Raw genomic sequence first — 21,310 nt, 5'->3', positions numbered from 1 at the left:
CAGCAAGAAGGTGTTGGATCATGCGAGCACAATGAGGCCGTGCATTGTCATCTTGGAAGACAAAGTTTCCTCGAAAGGCTGCATGAGCAAATGGAAGCAATGTTTCTTCCAGAATGGCCCTGTACTTGAACTGGTTCAGGTTTCCATTCAGAACAACCAGGTCAGTTTTGCCCCCTGCATGAAAAGCAGCCCAAACGGTCACCCCACCACCTCCAGCTTGGACTCTTGACACTATACAATCTTCGTATTGGGCTTCATGCACTTGTCTGCGCACTCGGACGCGGCCATCTTGACGATAGACCAGAAATCTAGACTCGTCACTGAAGATCACGTGATTCCAGTATCCTGGCTGCCATTGACGGTGCTCTCTGGCCCACTGCAATCGGCGCTGGCTGTGTTGTCTGGTCAGGCGTGACTTTCTCAGGGGATGCCTGGCACGATAGCCTGCTTGAACCAGTCGTTGGTTGACTAGCCTTCTGGATACAGGCACATTTGTCAGTTGCTGCCACTCAGCCCTAAGCCGATTAGCTGACTTGGTATGGCCATTGCAGACTAACCGGTGCAGCTGGCGATCATCTCTCCTTGTGGTTCTGCGTGGACGTCCTGGCCTCGGTATTGGAGTAGGGACACCCCTCTGAGCATTTCGTTTCAGGATCTTTGACACCTGACCTTGAGTGATGCCTTACTGCCGAGCTATAGCACGCTGTTTCATGCCAGAATTTTGTAAAGCCACCACTCCATGACAAACAGCATTGTCAAGTTGACGGACCATCTCCAGAGGAAGCGGCAATAACTTTTGTAGATGTGCAGCAGTTGTTTTCCACTAATACAGAACGCAACAACCCTTCTATACCCGATTGTGAAGCCAATCGTCAAATGTACCTGTCCTTACATTTTGTCACGCCACCTGTGATAAAATCCTGTTATTGACTTCTTGCTGCGAAAGACAATCAGTGACATGGCAGGGCAGTAACATGGCAGTAACAAAGACATCACCGAAGGGTTAAAGAAACTCACCAGATTGATATACTGAGTTCAGAAAGTAAACCCAAGTCAAGAAAAAAAAAATAATCCATATTAAATGCCAAGTCTGTATATATGTATATATATAAAAACACCGTTTAGAGGCCATTTTTCCCCGCAAAGCAGGGGTCGGCCTTTTCGGGGACCGTGGTTGTTGTTGTTTTTTGGTCCCATTTTTTGAAGCAATGTTTTACGACCGGATGCCCTTCCTGCCGCCAACCCTGTTTGTCGCCTTTTTACGCTAACCAGGGAATTACCAGTGTACTGGTACTCAATTTGCCGACCTCGGAAGGATGACAGGCTGAGTGAACCCCCCTGGCGTTAATTCAGCGATCGACCGGGATTCGAACCCAGGATCCTTGGATCCTAAGCACCCTAGTCGCTAGCCCAACACCAGGGACTATATATATATATATATATATATATATATATATATATATATATATATATATATGTATATATATATATATATATATATATATATATATATATATATATATATAATGCATCGTGGTTATATAGCTGGAATGAATGAATGAATGAATGAATTCAGATATAGCTGGGATAGATTGTAATTGCGCTGGCCCATAGGCTGACACTTGATGCTTGAGGCTAATACGCCTGAAGCCTGAGACCGATCACCTTCACAAGTAGTGACACTTATCTCCTCCCATTTTTAGATATAGTATGATACTTTTGATTGTCGTTTTGATTGTTTTACACTGAACAGAAAAGTTAAAGGGCATGGCGATTGTGAAAACGAGACGTCTTTAGACTTGTCAGAGCAAGGAAATGGCGGACAATCATTTTCCTGCTTACAATTGTGGGTGGAGTTAAGCCATCTGTTTGTTTTGACTGGGTTGTAAGCACACAGATCGCTTTATTATGTTTTTGAGTTATACAGTCACGTGAAAAAGTAAGTACACCCCATGTAAAGTTTTGACTTTTTCAACATATTTCAACATACAGCTATTTTATCTTCATTTCAACAATATTGATAGATAAAGGTGATATAATATAACAAATATCATGAAACATTTACATTTTGTAGCCCATTGTATAATTTAAATAAACATAAATGCAAATTTCGCATGTGGAAAAAGTAAGTACACCCTTGGCTCTAATAGGTGGTATTGCCCCTTTGGCAGAAACAACCTCAAGTAGGCGTTTCTTATAACTGTCTACCAGTCTCTGACATCGACTGGGAGAAATTTTTGCCCACTCCTCCATGCAGAATTCTTTCAGTTGTGCCCTGTTTGAGGGGTTTCTTGTATGCACAGCTCGTTTCAAATCCCCCCACAACATCTCGATGGGATTTAGATCCGGGCTTTGATTTGGCCATTCCAGAACCCTCCATTTCTTTCTTTTCAGCCATTCCGAGTTGGTATGTTTAGGGTCATTGTCATGTTGCAAGGTCCACCTTCGGTTGAGCTTCAACTTTCCGACAAATGGCCTCACATTATCCTCAAGCGCACCCTCTGGTACAATGAAGAATTCATAGTGGATTCCATGATGGTGAGCTGCCCAGGCCCTGATGCAGCAAAGCTGCTCCAAACCATAATATTTCCACCACCAAGCTTTACAGTTGGTATCAGGTTCTTGTGGTCAAATGCTGTCTTTGGTTTTCGCTAAACATGTCTTCTGGTACTGTGGCCAAATAGCTCTACCTTCGACTCATCTGTCCAGAGCACATTGTTCCAGAAGTGCTGATCTTTGCCTAGGTGTTCATTGGCAAACTTTCATCTTACCCTGATGTTCTTTCTGGACAGCAAAGATTTCCTCCTGGCACACCTCCCATGTAGATCAAATTTGTGCAGCCTCTTTCTAATGGTGGGCTCGTGTACTTTGACATCAACAGTGGCAAGAGCTACCTGTAGGTCCCGTGATGACATTCCGGGGTTCTTAGAGACTTCTTTCAGCATCTTGTGGTCTGCTCTCGGGCTGAACTTGCTGGGGCGGCCTGGCCTGAACAGTTGGCAGTTGTTTGGAATCTTCTCCACTTGTATTTGATCTTCCGGACAGTCGAATGATTGATTTCAAATTGTTTGGAGATCTTTTTAAATCCCTTCCCAGACTCGTAGGCATCTATAACCTTCTTTCTGAAGGCATCAGAGAGCTCTTTTGATCTAGGCATGGTGACGCCGCACACTTCAACAACAAAGAGCAAACGAAACTAAATGTCTGAGGTTTAAATACCCGACAGGTTCCTCCAATATCCTCACTAACGATGTTCTAATCATTTGCACCTGAGCTGGTGCACCTGATTCTAATTTTAGGTATTTTAAGTAGTGATAAATGTAGGGGTGTACTTACTTTTTCCACATGCGAAATTTGCATTTATGTTTATTTAAATTATACAATGGACTACAAAATGTAAATGTTTCATGATATTTGTTCTATTATATCACCTTTATCTATCAATATTGTTGAAATGAAGTTCAAATAGCTGTATGTTGAAATATGTTGAAAAAGTCAAAACTTTACATGGGGTGTACTTACTTTTTCACGTGACTGTAATTGATGACACTGCTGTTGGGCAACAGGTGTAAAGTATAAAATGGCATTTAATTTCATAATGCTCCATGCACTTGCACCAAAATCATAAAACAAAAAACATTTATTTTGGAGACCGCATGCAGTTGATGTGAAACAGGTGCAGCGAACAATGAGGCAGTTGTAATCGATATATGCATAACAGGAAGGGGAAAGCTGGGATGAAACAGAAAGGGAACAAACCAACCGACGACTAAAAAACAAAAAAAAGAGGCGAGGGGGAGGGGGAAATCACAATAACCTGGAACATGGGAGTGTTGGAACAATGGAGTCATTTGGGGTCGATGAGATCGTGAGTATGGATGGGGATCTGAGGTTGTGGTGAACAGCTGTGTTGAAGTCCTTCAGGGAACAATGGACCTGAACAGACTGCGGAAGTTGGTTCTAAAGGTAAGAGAAAAGTAGACCAAATGAGTGGAGGTGAGCAGTGAGACTGGATTTTGGGAGTTTAACAAGAAGAGGGTTACCTGCAGACCGTGTGTTCCTTGCTTGCGAAACCTGGGAGGGACAGGGCCAAGAGAGGACAGAGGGTGCAATTCCAAAATAGAGGCAGTAGAATACCAGGAGGCCACCAACCTGCCTGCGACGCAAAAGGCTTATAATGGAGGAGCTTGAACATACATCACATGTACTTTTATATGAATTACAAGCACATAAATAAACAATGGACACACACATGGTACAATACAATATTTGAACCTGGGTTCTGAATGTCCCTCAGTTTAGATGGGAAGGCAAAACCAACCCAAAGAACGGTTTTAAGCTGCAATATCGGTGGAAAGAAAAGGCAACAACTTCAGCAAAAAAGTTAGAGAGCCCACACCCAGGCTCAGTCTTATTTTTAAATTACTTTGACTGGTCCAACAATTATTTTGAGTTGAATCTGCATGTTGTTGTTTTTTGTTTTTTTGTATACAAAGTCGAGGCTCGTGTAAAAGCTAACGCATAAAACACATAAAAACATAAACAGAAGCACACACGACACAAATAATAAAGGGAGCGGGAGACAAGAGAGGGAGAGAGAGAGGAAAGCATAACGATAATAGAGAACAAGGACATCGGGAGATCTGTGGAAGGGAGATGTCTGGGGCAGGGTACACGTTATAAACCAAATGGACACTACAAGGAATTTCAGGAAAGAAGTCGGAATTTGAAAAAGGTGGATTTGGGGTGTATTAAGGGGGGTAGAAAATATCAAGGTTTTGGATGGGGGAAGATAAGAGATGGTGGTGAACAGCTGTTTTAAACACCTGGAGGGAGGAGTGGGATTGAAGAGCGTGAGGGAGTTTGTTCCAGAGGCGGGAGAAAAGGGGAATGAAAGAGGGAAGGTGAGCAGAGAGTTTTGATTTTGGTGAAGGTGAATAGAGAGTTTTGATTTTGGTGGTTTCACCAGAAGAGGGTTGCTGGCAGATCTTGTGTGTCCTGCAGGAATATTTGGGGGACAGAGCACAGACAGAGCTGGGGGAGCAAGGCCGGACAGGAGTCGGTAGAAGACAGAAAGACCACCAACCTGCCTGCAGTGAGTGAGTGAAAGGCCCTCAGAATCAGCTTCATCACGGGAGATTCCAATGATTCTGAAAGCTTTGGTTTCAACAGCGTGAAGCCGAGCTAGGTGTGAGGCAGGAGCACCAGCCCAGAGGGAAGAGCAATACTCCATTGGGCTGCGGATGAAAGCCTTGTTTGTGGTGACTGGTGAGGAGCTCAGTTGTGCCAAGGAAGGACTTCACACGACGGAGGATGCCCAGTCACCGACTGGCTTCGGAAGCCAGCTTGGAATTGTGGTTTTCCCAGGAATGGTGATGGCAGATAGTGAAAATCATGGCAGATGTTGTGTTAAAATCAGGATTTTTTTCCCCTCCTCCATCATTGGTAGGCTTTATGACGTCAAAGCCCAACATACCTCTTATGTGGCTTGCAGCAGAGGCAAACACATGTGATAACCGTGACGATCAGCAATACAGCGCCTCCCAGCACCAGGTAGACAGCCAGACGACCTGAAATATAATAAAGCAGTTTTATTCCCATCAAACAGCAGACAGCTGGATAGATTACAATATTTCCCCCATGTCTGCTCATTCTATGCTCACGTTTTTGTTTAACCAACCACTTTGCCATTGCACATCGGTTGAGTAGTCAATCATCATACGTTGCTCACGAGATGGAAAAGTTGGAATTGGTTGTGATACGCCAAAAGGTACAAGTTGATGCATTTCCATCTCCAATCGTTGATTTCTAGTTGCAGCAGTTTCACAATCGGCTTTAGAGTTTATGAGCAAACAGTTCATGTTATGTACAGCAGTAGGTACAGTTTCGGGACATTCCCTTCCTCTGAGTGAGACAGAATGTGAAACGGAAGGAAAATTACGACACGTTCAAGGAAAAACGTGGAAAACATTGTGTGTTTTCCGTCCTTTTCACATTTTGTCTTGTTCCGAAGAACGGCGAGTCCCCAAACTGCTCGTCCCCGAACTTGTTTTATTGTTTGCTTTTTATCCTCTTGCACCACCGACGCATATCGCTATAGTTCTGTGCTTTAGCAACTACCTGTAGTGCAACTTTTATTCATGTAAACTAACTTTAATGTAGGATTTAACTTCAGCCAATTGTTGTATTACACAGACATTCCATTTGCGTTGACGTACACCACGCGAACAAGCTGCAACAGAGTCTCTAACTATGACAAGGAAAAACTCAAGTGATCCTTGTGTTCTGTTGAGTCCTGATCCGTTCTGTGTTCAAGCTCTTCCATGAGCCTTGACTTTGTATCCAAAAAAGAAAACAAAAGGATTCGCAGCCAGGATGGTCGGCTTTGCTGTTGCGGGGCGGCATGGAAGGTGGTGATACCGTCGGGTGACCCTTGGCAGGGGGGTGAGCGCACTCATGGGCCAAATGTCCCAATCATTCTACCACTGTGGTGAACAAACCAATGAGGTAAAGAACGATTCACATCCTCTACCTGCATCAAATCGCCCTGTCCTTCTGCTGTCGCACCCTTGGGGGTAGCATTTCTGGGCCCTGGTCTCACAAACCCTCTCCGACCCTTACAAGCCACTGGAAGCCCTCATCCTTTTCTCTGGCCTACTGCTGTCAGCACTCTTTCTCCCATGTCCCTTCACTGTACTTAGTCTTCTACCTAATCTGTATCGTTCCTGAGTCACCGCTTCCTGCCGAGGTATTAGCTATCCCCTGCCCTGTGACCTACCTCTACCTGCTCTTGCCCACACCATCAATCACACTAACTACACCAATTCTTATCACTCTGATTCTGACTGTTTACAACTACTCCGACTATTCTGACACCTCTACTCCTGCTGAAACTACTGCTGACACTTCTGACTCCAGTGCTTGCTGTACTTCAGGTACAACTCCAGCTGAGAACCCCTTTGGCACTATTGTATTGGTAACATACTTGGGTCTGCATGTCTATGCATGCCCAGGGACCATCTGTACCTCCACTACACTCAGCCACACCACAGTTGGTTGCACCATAGTTGAATGAACTGTATCAGGCCGTACTGTTCCATATCACAAATTGATGGGTGTACCATGCCAGGTTGGACCATAGTTGCTCCATTAACGGCTGTGCCACCACAGGCTGCACCGAAGCTCCCACCGTCGAGCCCTTCAAGACCGTAGACCCTAACTCTACCATCAAATCTGACCAAAACTCTACCATCAACGTTGATCCTACTGTCAACTCTGATATCAACCTCTCAGTCACTATTGTCAACCTGGCCTTGCCTCTGACCGTCTGTTCTGACCATGATGTCATGCCTTAATCATCACTGCTATGCTTAACTCCTTGTACACAATTCCTTGTACACAATTCCTTGTACACAATTCCTTGTACACAATTCCTAGTACAAAATTATACACGTAGAATAATATGAGGACAGTTCTATTTAAAGGTTACTATAAATGCAGATGATTATGTGGGCACAAACCGTGAAGACGCCCAAAAGGGATGAACACAGAATCCATACTTACACAATAATCCATTCTCCAGCCATGAACATGCACACCAGAGGTAATTGGTTGGGAAAACAGAGCCAGAGGGATTAATGTGACAGGGATATAAAGGGAGAAAGAAAATGGTGACGCTCTCAGAGTTTGGGCAACACGTGATGGCGGGAGACGGAAGATGGCAACTTTCTGTCTATGGTGCCCCACACAATATTCCACGCACAGAGGGAGATAGGGCAGGTACGATTGCGCACCCACAGCATGACAGGCAACAACGGTCATAGCTGAACGTTTGGGGCTTACAAACTCAACACTACTCCCTCTGTGCCAACTACCAAACTAAACTGGCCCACTATTTTTCCAACACATTGCCTGCCAATTTAACTGACTAGCAAGTTGCCCGTGTCCGCACGGGATTCTAAACGGAGTAGGGATGCAGGTGGCAAAAATGCAAATGGCATTGCCTGTCATTGAGCTGGCAAGCTGGGAGCAACAATTCACATTTATTGCCACATCTGATGAAATGTAAACGCTCTAGTGGTGACGAGGTGCTCCATTTGAAACTGCTTGTTCGATATATGTAGCTTTCTGATGCCTCGGGTTCTTGATGGAAATTTGTATTGGTGTCAAAGCCAGTTTGCAAATTCATACTACGAGCAACGGTACCCGCCCCAATGGGCGGGGCTTCAATTGGGAGGCCCACATGAAAAGGAAAAATATCAGAAATTTAAGGCTTTTTTATTTTAAACGATTTATATAAACATCTGTTAAATAATATCACACGCAAATCATCAAAATCTAAACAGTATTTGTAGAATTTCAATAAAAGCCACATCACTGTTCATATCGGTAAATATTATTCCATCGTGTTTGGAAAAATTGGAAGAAAAATTGAAAAATTGGGGAAGAAATTTGGAAAAACAATATAGCCTATTTTACTCCAGGTGGTCCCAGGATCACCCACCCAAAATTTCGTTGCGATCGGTTGAGCCGTTTTTGCGGTACCTGGGAACAGACGGACATACAAGTCTGAGATATGATTGCGGACAGACACACAGACAGACAGACGGTCTCACAGACGGATGGACGAGACCCAATGAGGGCTAATAATATCTGGCCTCACAATTACAGTCACAAAGCACAGTTTGGAGACATGGTATTTTGTCTCTGTAAAACATATATCCACACAGTGAGTTCCCGTTCCTCTCCAGTCACATAATATCTCCTTAGTATGAATCCTGCATCACACAAAAAAACTAGATGGTGTTCATACAATACTTACCTTGCGCAGTCAACTTGGTGCGAGCCAACTCTTCTGTTTTTGAAGGTTTTTTTTCTTTGATCCAATATGGCTGCCAGACCACATGAGCAATGACGTCATAAATTTATATTCTCTTATAAAATTGTTGTAGATCATGCTCAATAAATTTCAAACTGATCAGACTAAGCGTTGTCCCTGTCGAATTTTGACGTCATAAACCAATGACGTCATCGTTAACAGCACCTATTCCCCATATGTAGTTCTTTACAATGAGCCAAGTTTCAATTTTTTGAAACGGGAGGAAGGGTATGACAACTGAAGACGAATATGGCATTGGCGATATACCACAAAGTGTACACTGAACTGCAACACAGAAGGAAAATACCATTGAATTTGGAGGGTGGGGAATGAAGATTCCCTACCCTCATAGGATTCCCTACAGGCATCGTGATTTAAACCTTCACAGCATATCTGCTGTGCCAAAATGGGATGACCTAAGGTGGTGTCTGCTGAGATGACCTGAAGTGTTGGGGAACAGCCATCTTTAAATCCATCAGGGGAAAAGCCATTGAACAGACTGAGGAAGTTAGTTCCTATTATCCATCATCTTTCTTGATCAATCCATGCATCCAAGTTGGTGACCAAAGGAAGCTGCCGATTGGGCAGCCCTCGTCGTGCAAAGCATTTGCTTGGTAAATCTGAACTTTTATCAACTTACAAGGCCTTCATCCACAGCTTGATGGAGTACTGTTCTCCCCTTTGGGCCGGTGCTCCTGCCTCTCACCACACCTTGCACTCCTTGATATTGTGGAGAGCCTTCAAATTCATGGCAATCCCACGATGAAGATGAGTCTCTGGGCCTATTATTCTCTCATCACAGACAGATCGGTGGTCTCTCTGTCTTACACCACCTCCATTCTAATATTGTACCCTCGCTGCCCTCTCCTTCCTCTGTAATATCCCTGCGCAGTGACCTACCCCTACCTGTTTCCTCTCCGGCCCTTATTACTGTTAGCGCTCTTTCTATTGCAATACAAACTCGGCCAGTAACCCAGGATTCTGCAAGGGGCCTCTTTCTGGTGAACTCCCAAAATCCAGGCTCTCTGATCACCTCTGATCTCATTCTTCCCAGAGTATAAAATATCATGGCTTAGGATTGGGAATGATCTGAGATGGTGGTGAACAGCTGTCTTAATCCCACCCAAATCCCTCCTTCAAATTCTCCAGTTTTCCCTCCTTGGAGTTTCCTTCTGAAAACATTTTGGCCACCCCATGCATGCGTGTTTTGCGTCCTGTTTTTGCCACCCCATGCATGCATGTTTTGCGTCCTGTTTTTGTCTATTCCGTCCTGATCTGTCCACTCCACTAACTCTTCCATGAGCCTCAACTATGGATACAAAAAAAGATAAACAAAAACAATTTTCTAACATTATTGTTCAGGAAAGTCGTGTCTTGTAGAGACAAGGACACTCGGTCGAGAGCATACCTCCGCCAGGCTGAACAGTTTACGTTTTGTATCTACTGATAGGCCAGAACTGGCTTCGGACATGAACCAAAATCTAATCGGCTTGTTCTTGTCACCCAACCAACTCGTCCACCAAATTTTGTCCGAATCCATCCACATTTTTTGAGATATCCTGCTCTATATCATTTTTGGTCCTATCTGTCCATGGTGAAGAATCACATTTTAAAATTTTTTAGTAGATGGGTCCGTATCTTCACCAAAATCGAATCAATTTATCCTTGTCACACACTCAACCTGTCCACAAAATTTCATCTGAATCTGTCCAGAGCATTTTGAGATATCCTGCTCACAGACAGACAGTAGTGAAAACGACTTCTGTCCACCTCCGTTGGCGGACGTAATAAGTCACTGGAGCTTCCAGGGAAGCAGAACTCAACTGAACTGACTGGACAACGTTAAAGTAGGTCAGTTGTCTGTACTAGATTTGACTTAGATAGCAACCTACCTTGTGTGGTAAGAGTCTCACACACCAAGTTTGATCAAAAACCATAAATATTTGTGGACGTTAAAGTCTTAACGTCGTTTCGGAGCTGAAAACAATATGGCGGCCTATGGCGGCCATTTTGTGACGGATCGGGTTGGAATGCAATAGCAACCTACCTTGTGTGCTAAGGGTTAAACATTCTAAGTTTGATCAAAATCTGTTAATATTTGTGGACGATGGAGTGTTATCGTCGTTTTCATGACCAAAAACAAAATGGTCGCCTAAGTCCGCCATTTTTCAACGGATCGGGCTGAAATGTAATGCCATGCCAACCTGGTCCTTGGGGTGAGGATGCGGCATGTCAAGTTTGATCAGAATCGGTTGATATTTGTGGACGCTGGAGTGTTAACGTCAAAAAGTTAACGGACGACAGACGACAGACGACGGACGCCGGAGGGTTCAGTATGTGATGAACTCAACTGGACGGAAGTCCAGTTGAGTTAAAAAGATGTCGACAGTCCTCCTATTGATAAATCCCAACCTCCAAGGCAATGATAAATGGATGTGCCATGTCTGACCCATTGTCAGGGTGGAATCAATATCAGAAGTTATTGCTGCATGTGTAACACTAGCTAGGTATCCCACAATAGCCTATTGTTTACTCTGGCTCTGATTGCGCCTGTAAGTGCAAGAAGCATAAACAGAATCGTTTCCCATGGTGGTAAACGTACTCCCATCAATCATTTTCTCATAAACATTTAGTTGACACACCCACAGTAGGGAAGAGGGACAACTATGGAGGAAGACTTGCAGGAAGAAAGAGCATGGGGAAGAATGAGAGTTAGTCCAGAGGGAGGAGGACACAGGAGGTGAAAACAAGATGGATGCAGGAGCAAACTCTCAATTATAGAAGAACTGAGAAAATCCAAGCTCGAGAAAGACACAACATTTTGCACAAGAGAAGAGTGTTGTAAAAATGGTTGAGAAAGAGTTTGTGGAAATGAAGATGATCATGTAGCGACGTGGAACTCCTAATATAACCGTTAATTTCTGAATGCAAATTTAAAATCTTCATTTGTTAACCACCGTGCATTAGTCAAATTAGTGGTTTTTCACATCTTCATTCTGATATGATGATGGGAAGAGTTATTTTGATTTTACAAGTTGTGGATCAAGTGGTGGATCTTATCTATTGTGCTCGTACCAGCCTAGGCGGTGTAATGCTCAGAGAGCGTTGGCTCTGAGTCTGGGAGGTCGGTGGTTGGAATCCTCACCGAGACGTCCGAAAGATTTTTAAAATGGTGTGTGCTGCTTCCTTGCTTGACACTCAGCATCAAGTATAAATGGATGAGTTGTGTGTGTGTGTGTGTGTGTGAGGGATACTTTTTATGTCTATTAATTACGTACTATTGAAATGTACCTTTTAACTCTTTAGACTGCTGAGACCCCTTAAACACTTGAAGACCCTTTAAGACCCTTTAAGACCCCTAAGATATGTAAGACCCCTAAAGACCCAGAGGACACAAAAGTCCCCGAGGACACATAAGACCCAAAAGTTCCCAAAGACACAGAAGACCCAAAAGTCCCCAAGGGACCCAAAAGACCCAGATGACCCAAAATTTCCAGAGGACCCAAATGACCCAGTAGAGCCAAAAATCCCCGATGACCCAAAAGACCTAGAAGACGCAAAACTCCCCGAAGACCAAAAGTATCCAGTACACCCAAAAGTCCCCTATAACGCAAAAGACGCGAAAAGTCCCCGACAACCCAAAAGACCCAGAGGACCCAAAAGACTCAGAGGACCCAAAAGACCTCTGAGTCTGGCAGGCCGGTCCGCTACAAGGCGGTGAAGACCAATGAAAATTTGGTCCAATGGACGAACGGGCCCACTAGTTTATTTAAATGAATTAGAGCATGGACAAACAACGTTGGGAAGACATTTCGAGGGGTCGGCATGACGTCACAGTCACGTGATTTTGCTTGGATACGCGACCGCTATATTGGCAAAGGGGAAAACAAAAGCCATTTCACGCATGATCACACGTATTATCGTATTTCCCTTGTACACAACGACTCTCGCTTTCGGAAACACACTTGCTCATCTATCGCTTTATTTTGGTTGAATAATTATTGATACATTTAGTTCATCCAACTGTTTGCAATGTCCTCTCAGTATACGGAACATTTGCCAGGTGAGGCATTGACCAGGTATTGAGTGAAACTGCAATTAATTGGGCTTGATTCTTGTCCCTACCAGCATTCGGCTGATTCGTGTAAAAAGGGAAGTGTCTTCTTTATACTCAAGTTAGCCGAAATAAAGTTACATGTAAATTTACATCTAAGTGATGGTGGGGAGAGTAACAAATGTCAGATTAGAAATCGACTCCCCAAAGTTCGCCAGATTAATCGGACTAAAAAAAAGTTAGGCTTGGCCTTGTCTTGGCATGGCTTCTGTTAAATTTAGCCATCAGCCCAGATCACAGATAAATGTAGCCATCAGCCCAGATCACATGTTAAATGTAGCCATAAGGCCAGATCACATGTTAAATGTAGCCATAAGGCCAGAACGCATGTTAAAAGTATTGTCATGTTGGTGGAACAATCACAACATTAGAATCCAAATCTTGAAATTAGTGGGAATATTGACAGTTTAACTTTTTATGCGTCGCCGGAGGCATTATGTTTTCAGGTTGTCCGTCCGTCTGTCCGTCCGTGATATGTTTTCGTTACCGCAATAACTTGAGAACGGCTGAAGGGATCTTAGTCAAACTTGGTGCAGGTATGTATAATGAGGTAAAGTTGAACTGATTAGATTTTGGGGTCACAAGGTCAAAGGGCAAAGGTCAGAGGTCATGTTAGGTAAAAATACTGTTCCCACGATAACTTGTGAACCAGTGATGGGATTCTGGTCAAATTTGGTACAATTATGTAGAATGATGTAAAGATGAACTGATTAGATTTTGGGGTCAAGAGGTCAAACATCAAAAGTCAAAGTCTGTAATAGGTCTATAACTTGAGAAGGCTGAAATGATCCGATTCAAACTTAGTACAGGCATGTATTAATGATGTAAAGATTGACTTATTTGATTTTGGGGTCAAAGGTCAAAAGTCAAATCTGTAATATGTCTATAACTTGAGAACCGCAGAAGTGATGTAATTCAAACTTATTACAGGTATGTATAATGTTGTAAAGATTACGTGATTCGATTTTTGGGTTATAGGTCAAAGGTTAGTGGTCAACGTCTGTAATATATCTATAACTTGAGAACGGCTGAAGTGATCTAATTCAAACTTGGTAGAGGTATGTATAATGTTGTAAAGATTCAGTGATTAGATTTTGGGGTAATAGGTCAAAGTTTAAAGGTCAAAGTCTGTAATATGTCAATAACTTGAGAATGGTTAAAGGGATCCAATTCAAACTTGGTACAGATAAGTACAATGATGTAAAGATTAACTGATTAGATTTTGGGGGCCCCGAGGTCAAAGGCCAAAGGTCAGAGGTCATATCAGGTAGAAATGTGAGAACTTGTGAACAGCTGAAGGGATTCAAATTAAAACTTGATGCTGGTATGTATAATGATGTAAACATGAACGGATTACATTTTGGGGTCAATAGGTCAAAGCTCAGAGGTCATGTCAGGTAAAAATGTGAGAACTTGTGAACAGCTGAAGGGATTCAAATTAAAACTTGATGCTGGTATGTATAATGATGTAAACATGAACAGATTAAATTTTGGGGTGAATAGGTCAAAGCTCAGAAGTCATGTCAGGTAAAAATGTGCTAACTTGGGCACAGCTGAATGGATTTAAACCAAACTTGATACAAGTATTATTATGATGTAATAATGTGGGCGGAGGCATATCAGTCGACGTCGTGACATTGAAGAGTGCCTTTCTGGTTAGATTTTCTTTAGCTTCCATTTTACATGACTACCGTAAACTAAAATAAACTATGACATCACTAACCCGATATGAAATGTGCTGAACAAATGTAGGTATAATCCGACTTAGGCTCCCACAGCTTTTCTCTAGTATCTTTCTTGCCGAGATTGACAGATTTTACCCAGCCATATAATTCTTCTTCTTCTCTCTGCGTCAGTAGCTTGGACTTGGTATTGGATAAAACGAAAGTTCTGACTATTTTGCTTTATTGTTCGTGCAATTGAAGATACAGCAACTTTTGACCATGGCTGCAATTACAGAAATATCGAAAGAAGAAAATATACATGTAACCTGCGAACGTAACAAGTGCAACTCATGTACACAGCACATGCACGCAAGACGCGTCCTTCCCTTTGTTTTCCCCTTCGAGTTCGTTGCTAAGCGGACATTGCATTAAGGGGTGACAAAGTTCCCGGATGTCCGACCCCACCTGAAAAGAGAAAATAAATGAAAATTAACTTTCACCCTTTAAAAATCGTGTGAATAAATTATTGAAATATTAACTTCTTTTTTGTTCGCATCTTTTTCTCACCTGTGTTGCAAGTAGAGCGTCCTACTTTGTGATGCTTTAAAAGGCTGTGTATAATCAATAACACTGGTTGATAGGGCGATATATTACTGTTTTATGAATAAAATGGAAATGTTGAAAGAAAAAGCATTGAATATAGCAAAGCGTTTTCTAAATCCAATCGATATGAGAAACGGGATTGAATGAGACTCACCCTTAATATTACTATTAGTGAAGAAGAAGATTAAATACGAAGTCTTTTTGTTTTAAGCCAATCTGTCCTCACCTTACTCTACTATATCATACTGTTTGCAGATTGCCTAGCGCCGTGGTTCCCAACCTAGGGGCCATGACACCCTGGGGGGCCATGGTGTATTTCTCGGGGGGCCATGGGATAATTTGAACCATACTAAAAATTAAATATTGGTTTGTTTTTTTGATATTGTTTTGACTTTGATATTGTTTTTTTTTTTTTCCTATTGCAGATTTGACGTTATGGCTTCTGGGAGTAAAAAAATAAAGTATCTTGACGAATACATAAAGCTTGGATTCACGTCCATTACCGTGTCTGGCCAAGAGAAACCACAATGTGTGCTGTGTCACAAGGTTTTGAGTACTGAATCCCTGAGGCCATCCAAGTTGAAGTTGCACCTCGAGACGAATCACGCACAACATGCAAAGCAGGATCCCGAATTTTCAAGCGGCATGAAAGAAATTTAAAGCGACAGAAGTTGCATGAGGGAGGAGCTTTTCAACAACAAAATGTAGCAACTGTCCAGGCTTCTTATGAAGTTTCTCTTGAAATTGCAAAGAAGAAAAACCCCACTTGATTGGGGAGACACTCATCAAGCCATGTACCCTCCTCATTGTCGAACGGGTTCTCGGCAAGGCAGAGGCTCGCAAAGTTGAACAGGTGTCTTTATCGAATAACACAGTGCAGCGTCGTATCCGTGACATGTCGGAAGATGTGAAACAACAGATCATCAATGAGATTAAGGCGGCGCCTTTCGGCTTGTTTTCTTTTCAACTTGATGAATCGACCAATGTTAGTTCCTGCTCCCAGCATTCGTTCGCTATGTCAAGGGAGATGATATCAAGGAAGAATTATTGTTCTGTAGTGCCCTGGAAACAACGACAAAAGCTTATGACATCATGGAAAAAATGAAGTTGTTCTTCGATGCGGGAGGAATTCAGTGGGAGATCGTATGCGTTGTCTGTACTGACGGTGCTCCTGCCATGCTTGGTTTCAAATCTGGATTCCAAGCAAAAGTGAAGATGCTGGCACTACAAGCGAAAGGAACCCACCGTGTGATTCATCACTACGCCCTGGCTTGTAAGACTCTCCCTCTCTCATTGAAGAAAGTTCTTGAAGTCGTAATCAAGATTGATAACTACATCAAGGCAGGGGATCTCAACACCTGAATGTTCAAGGAGCTGTGTAAAGACATGAACGCGGAACATGAAACGTTGCTGTACTATACTGCTGTACGCTGGCTTTCGAAAGGGGAATGTTCTGAACCACGTCTTTGAACTTCGTGCGGAAGTCAAACATTTCTTGAATCTTCAAGGGAAACATGACCTCCTGCAGCATTACGACGAAGAATTGTGGAACGAACGACTTGCTTATCTTGCTGACATTTTCCAGCAGCAGAACCAGCTGAACCTCAAGCTCCAAGGAAGAGCGACTAATATTATTCTTTTCCACGCTCATCTCAGAGGATTTGTTGCCAAGCTCCAAAACTGGCGCAGGAAAGTGAACACAGGAAACATTGCTATGTTCGAAAGAATGTCTGAATTGCAAAACAGCATGGGAAAAGAGCTTGATCCCGTACTGAAAAATGACATTCTTGAGCATCTGCAGTCACTGGAGCTAGTATTTCATAAGTATTTTCCTGATTTAGACGACAATGAGGCAAAAATTGTGAGGAATCCTTTTCCCATCAACCTTTGCGTGGAGAGCATGCTGGAGGCAGTGCAAGATTAATTCCTGGATCTCCGAAACGATTCATTTGCTAAAGACACATTCGAAGAGAAGAGCTTGACGGAGTTTTGGGTGGGAATGGGTCGCTACCCTAATATCAGCCAGATAGCTATCCAGGTGCTTCTGCCATTCTCGTCTACCTATCTCTGCGAAGCGGGGTTTTCCACGCTGTTGAATATCAAATCGAAACAGCATAATCGGCTCCAAGTGGAAGATGACCTCCACTGTGCCCTGACTGTGACTCAACCACGGATACCCCAATTTGTAGCTAAAATGCAATTTCAGCCATCCCACTGAGTTTTTAATTCACTTTTACGGCACATGCACCGCGTCCCTAGTTTTGATTACCTGAGTTGTTGTCGAATTGAGTTTATTTTGTGAGATTATAACACACTGCGTTAAATACAGACACAACAGGTTTTTAGTTTTCACATATTCTTGACTTGGAACCTTTTCATACTGTTTTCTGGAGTGACAGTTCTATTATATGCTGTCCATAGTGTTGTTACTGATAATATTAAAATCTCATATCAAACATGCATCATTCGAGCGACGTTGCTTTGTTTGCTTCTTCCAAAAACGATGTAGTTGGGAGCCAGTAAGGAACAGAAAAAAACCATGGAACGAAATGTTCATGTTGGCTACTTGGAATTCCTCATTTTCTGTGTAATAATTTACCAATTCTCATACAAACAAAATAGCCAATTAAAGGAAAAACCACCTCTCAGAATGCACCACAGAGCATCTAGAAATCAAAAAATTTCTGGGAAAAAGCATGCTCCAGACCCCCCGAGCCTGCTTGCACACGCTCTGCTGCTCGACCCTCGCGAAAGGGAGGGGGGTGCTGGGGATGTGCTCTCGGAGTCAAGGGGGCCATAACACAAAAAAAGTTTGGGAACCCATGGCCTAGCGTGTTTGATAAAAAGATGACGATCAGAATTGACCGCGAGCATACGTACAGCCAGTGTATAAATACCCTATGCTCATATAGGACAGTTGTTGACGGAAGGACGGACGCACGCACACACACCTAGACCGAGCTACTTTTATATTATAGATTTACATATAGGTGTAGACCTTTAGTAGCATTTTGTACAGTTGCTGTTTCACTGTAGTAAGGAAATAATGAAATTCAAGGTGATCGAAAGCAAAAAATAAAGCAGGTGTTGACAGGTATAGCTTCATTTGTTTCACGCATCTCATATGCGATTCATAAATATAAGAACTCGTCCGGTCGCATTTCCCATAACCTACCATGGTTCTCAATAGTATTTGGAGGTTCAATGAACCGTTGATGTACATCTGGTAACTTACTAGATATTTTATCTATTTATATGGAAAGTCATGCAGTTCATCCAATGGTCAAATGGATACAAAATATACAACAACATTTAAATATCAGTATACATTGCTCACTTTTTGATGATTATTTGATGACAATTTGGTTTTTTTTTCAATTGTATATGTCTCCTCGTCCACTTGTCCTACATGTAATACGAGGGTAGTACAAATTTGAGCTGGACACAAAACTTTAAAAAGTTTTACTTATCTTTAATATAGTATATGCCTCGTTCGTATACAAAAAACGATTCCTGTGCAAAAACAGCCAAAATGTTGCTTCTCTCACCAACAGTATCTCCCAGGTTCAACCAGGCCAGCACGTGGCAACACCTGAAACAGGTCATTGGTCTCGTCATGTCATCATGTTCCCAAAGCATCTGTTACAGCACTCCCAATCTCGCATAACATCGCAGATGACAAAAGTGTGGACACAGTAGAGCCCCTGTCTCGGCTCTCTTTCAAGGTCAAAGAGATGCTGGCTGGCACCTTTCGCAGAAAATGATATGCAGGCTGAACTGGTGTCAAGTTCAAGGAATTAAGAGGTGTTCCTTTACATTTCAGGACAGTCATTATTCAAGGGTATGTTGAACAAGATGGCTGATCATGCAGAATGTGATTGTCAACTTCAACATCCACCTTTAAATGGTTTGCACAGATCAGATCAAATACAGATGGCATTGACATGAAGACCTCACAATGTTGTGTAGCCATTTACATCCAGCAACGTCAACCAGATTCGATGGTGTGATGGTTAGAGCATCCGCTCTGAGTCTGGGAGGTTGATGGTTGTAAATCCCAGACGAGTCATCCCGACGACATCCAACTTCCTTGCTTGATGCTCAGCATTTAAAAAGGAATATAGCACGAACAAATAAGGATAAAATGTCATACACCTGGGATTTTAGCTATTTTGCTGAACGGAGTTAAAAGTCATCAGTCGGCCATCTTTGGTCGGATTACAAAACAAATTGTTCTACATATGTATACTCTCATGAATTGTCTTTGTACCGAGCTTGAAAAAAATTGGTCCATGCATGTCGAGAATGGTTGCAGGGGACACGTTTAAGTAACAAAATGGCTGCCAGTCGGCCATGTTGTGTTGACCTCGAAAGAAGATTACTTGCATAATTAAGCCATCATTCATTATCTGTGTGCCAAATTTGAATGAGATTGGTAAATGCATGTCTGAGAAATAGTTGGGGACGTGTTCAATATTGGGATTTTTACAACTAAAATGGCTGTCAGTCTACCAGTCAGCCATCTTTGATCAGATCGCAAAATAAAGTGAGGTGCACGTGTATGACATTGTGTACTGTGGTTGTGCCAAGTTTGAACAAGATCAGAACATGCATGGTCAATAAATGGTTGGGAACATGTTTATTTAACATGTGGGGCAGCCATCTAGGATCTGATATCGAAGGAAAATGATTTGCATATGTAAACCATCATTCATTATCTGTGTGCCAAGTTTGAACAAGATCAGTAAATGCATATCCGAGAAAAGGTTGAGGGTGTTCAACATCGGGGTTTTTACAACTAAAATGGCTGCCAGTCGGCCATCTTTGATCGGATCGTGAAACAAAATGAGGTGCATATGTATACCATCATGTATTGTCTTTGTTCCAAGTATGAACAAAATCGGTCCATACATGTCCGAGATATGGTTGCAGACGGATGGATGGATGGACGAGACCCAATCCATAAGCCCCCATTTCGTACGAAGTCCAAAGGGGACTAATAACCGTGGTTTGGCAACCATAGCACAGGCATCCTCCTACCTTTGTAGTTCCTTGGAAGTGTACTCATATTATTAGTCCCCTACCGGTGTACACCGGAGGGGACTATAGGTTTGCACTCGGTCCCTCCGTCTGTCAGTCTGTCCGTCTGTTAGTCCGTCACGCAAAGAATGCTTTTCCGGACTTTTTTTTCTAAACCCTTAATGCTAATGATTTCAAACTTGGTACATGGTTTCCTCATGATAAGTTACAGATCAAGTTCGAACTTCACGACGTTTCGATAATTTTTGACAAAGTTATGGCACTTTGAACTTTGGTAATTTCCCCAACAGTTTTCCGGACGACAGACTGCTGGTAGGGGACATGTATTGCAGCGCAATACTCAGAATGCTTGTTAGTCCCCTACCGGTGTACACTGGAAGGGACTATAGGTTTGCACTCCGTCCCTCCGTCCGTCAGTCCGTCACGCAAAGAACAGTTTTCCGGACTTTTTTTCTAAACGCTTAATGCTAATGATTTCAAACTTGGCACATGGTTTCCTCATGATAAGTTACAGATCAAGTTCGAACTTCACGAATTTTCGATCATTTTTAACAAAGTTATGGCACTTTGAACTTTGGTAATTCTGATGATCCTTAACTCAGTGCCATTTTAAGTTTTAATTTCCTTTAAAAACCAAATTCTCTGCAATAATAGGACCGATTGAGATAACATTTTCACCATATGATGGACTCGGTCTGTAGAATATTTTAATGGTAATTATGACGTCACAGGTCACGTGGTTCGGCCGCCATATTGTTTTTCGTGAATACACGAAAACCCCTTTTTCTCTGCAACGACTGAGCAGATCGAGGCCAAACTTTGCAGACAGAATCGCATACCCATGACGAACAAAATTCAGCGAGCATGACGTCATGCATCACATGGTTTCAGAGTTATGACGTTTTTAAGCATGAACCTTCAAAACCGAGCTCCTCCCTCATTTTTTATCCACTCGAGGGGAAACTTCACAGATCTGTTCAGCACTAAAATGTCCTTTTGGAATTTGCGATA

The 21,310-nt window shown here is 42.6% G+C and overlaps 2 protein-coding genes across 2 annotated transcripts in view; both read right to left on the bottom strand.

The window, feature by feature from the left end:
• Positions 1-21,310, bottom strand: part of LOC137425091 (uncharacterized) — an 891,893-nt gene that overhangs the window by 691,439 nt on the left and 179,144 nt on the right. The gene's annotated exons all lie outside the window — the stretch shown is intronic.
• The window catches only part of LOC137419189 (hepatic and glial cell adhesion molecule-like), a 71,893-nt gene that overhangs the window by 24,707 nt on the left and 25,876 nt on the right, over positions 1-21,310 (bottom strand). The window contains exon 4 of the mRNA XM_068105349.2: positions 5,477-5,570. Within this exon, the coding sequence (XP_067961450.2) occupies positions 5,477-5,570 (94 nt within the window). The remainder of the gene's footprint in view (positions 1-5,476; positions 5,571-21,310) is intronic.

The sequence above is a fragment of the Myxine glutinosa genome, chromosome 1 (genome assembly GCF_964187855.1).
Source record: "Myxine glutinosa chromosome 1, kmMyxGlut1.1, whole genome shotgun sequence".
Lineage (NCBI taxonomy): Eukaryota > Metazoa > Chordata > Myxini > Myxiniformes > Myxinidae > Myxine > Myxine glutinosa.
Note: the sequence above shows the minus strand (reverse complement) of the source record. Positions and strands in the feature narration are given on the sequence as shown.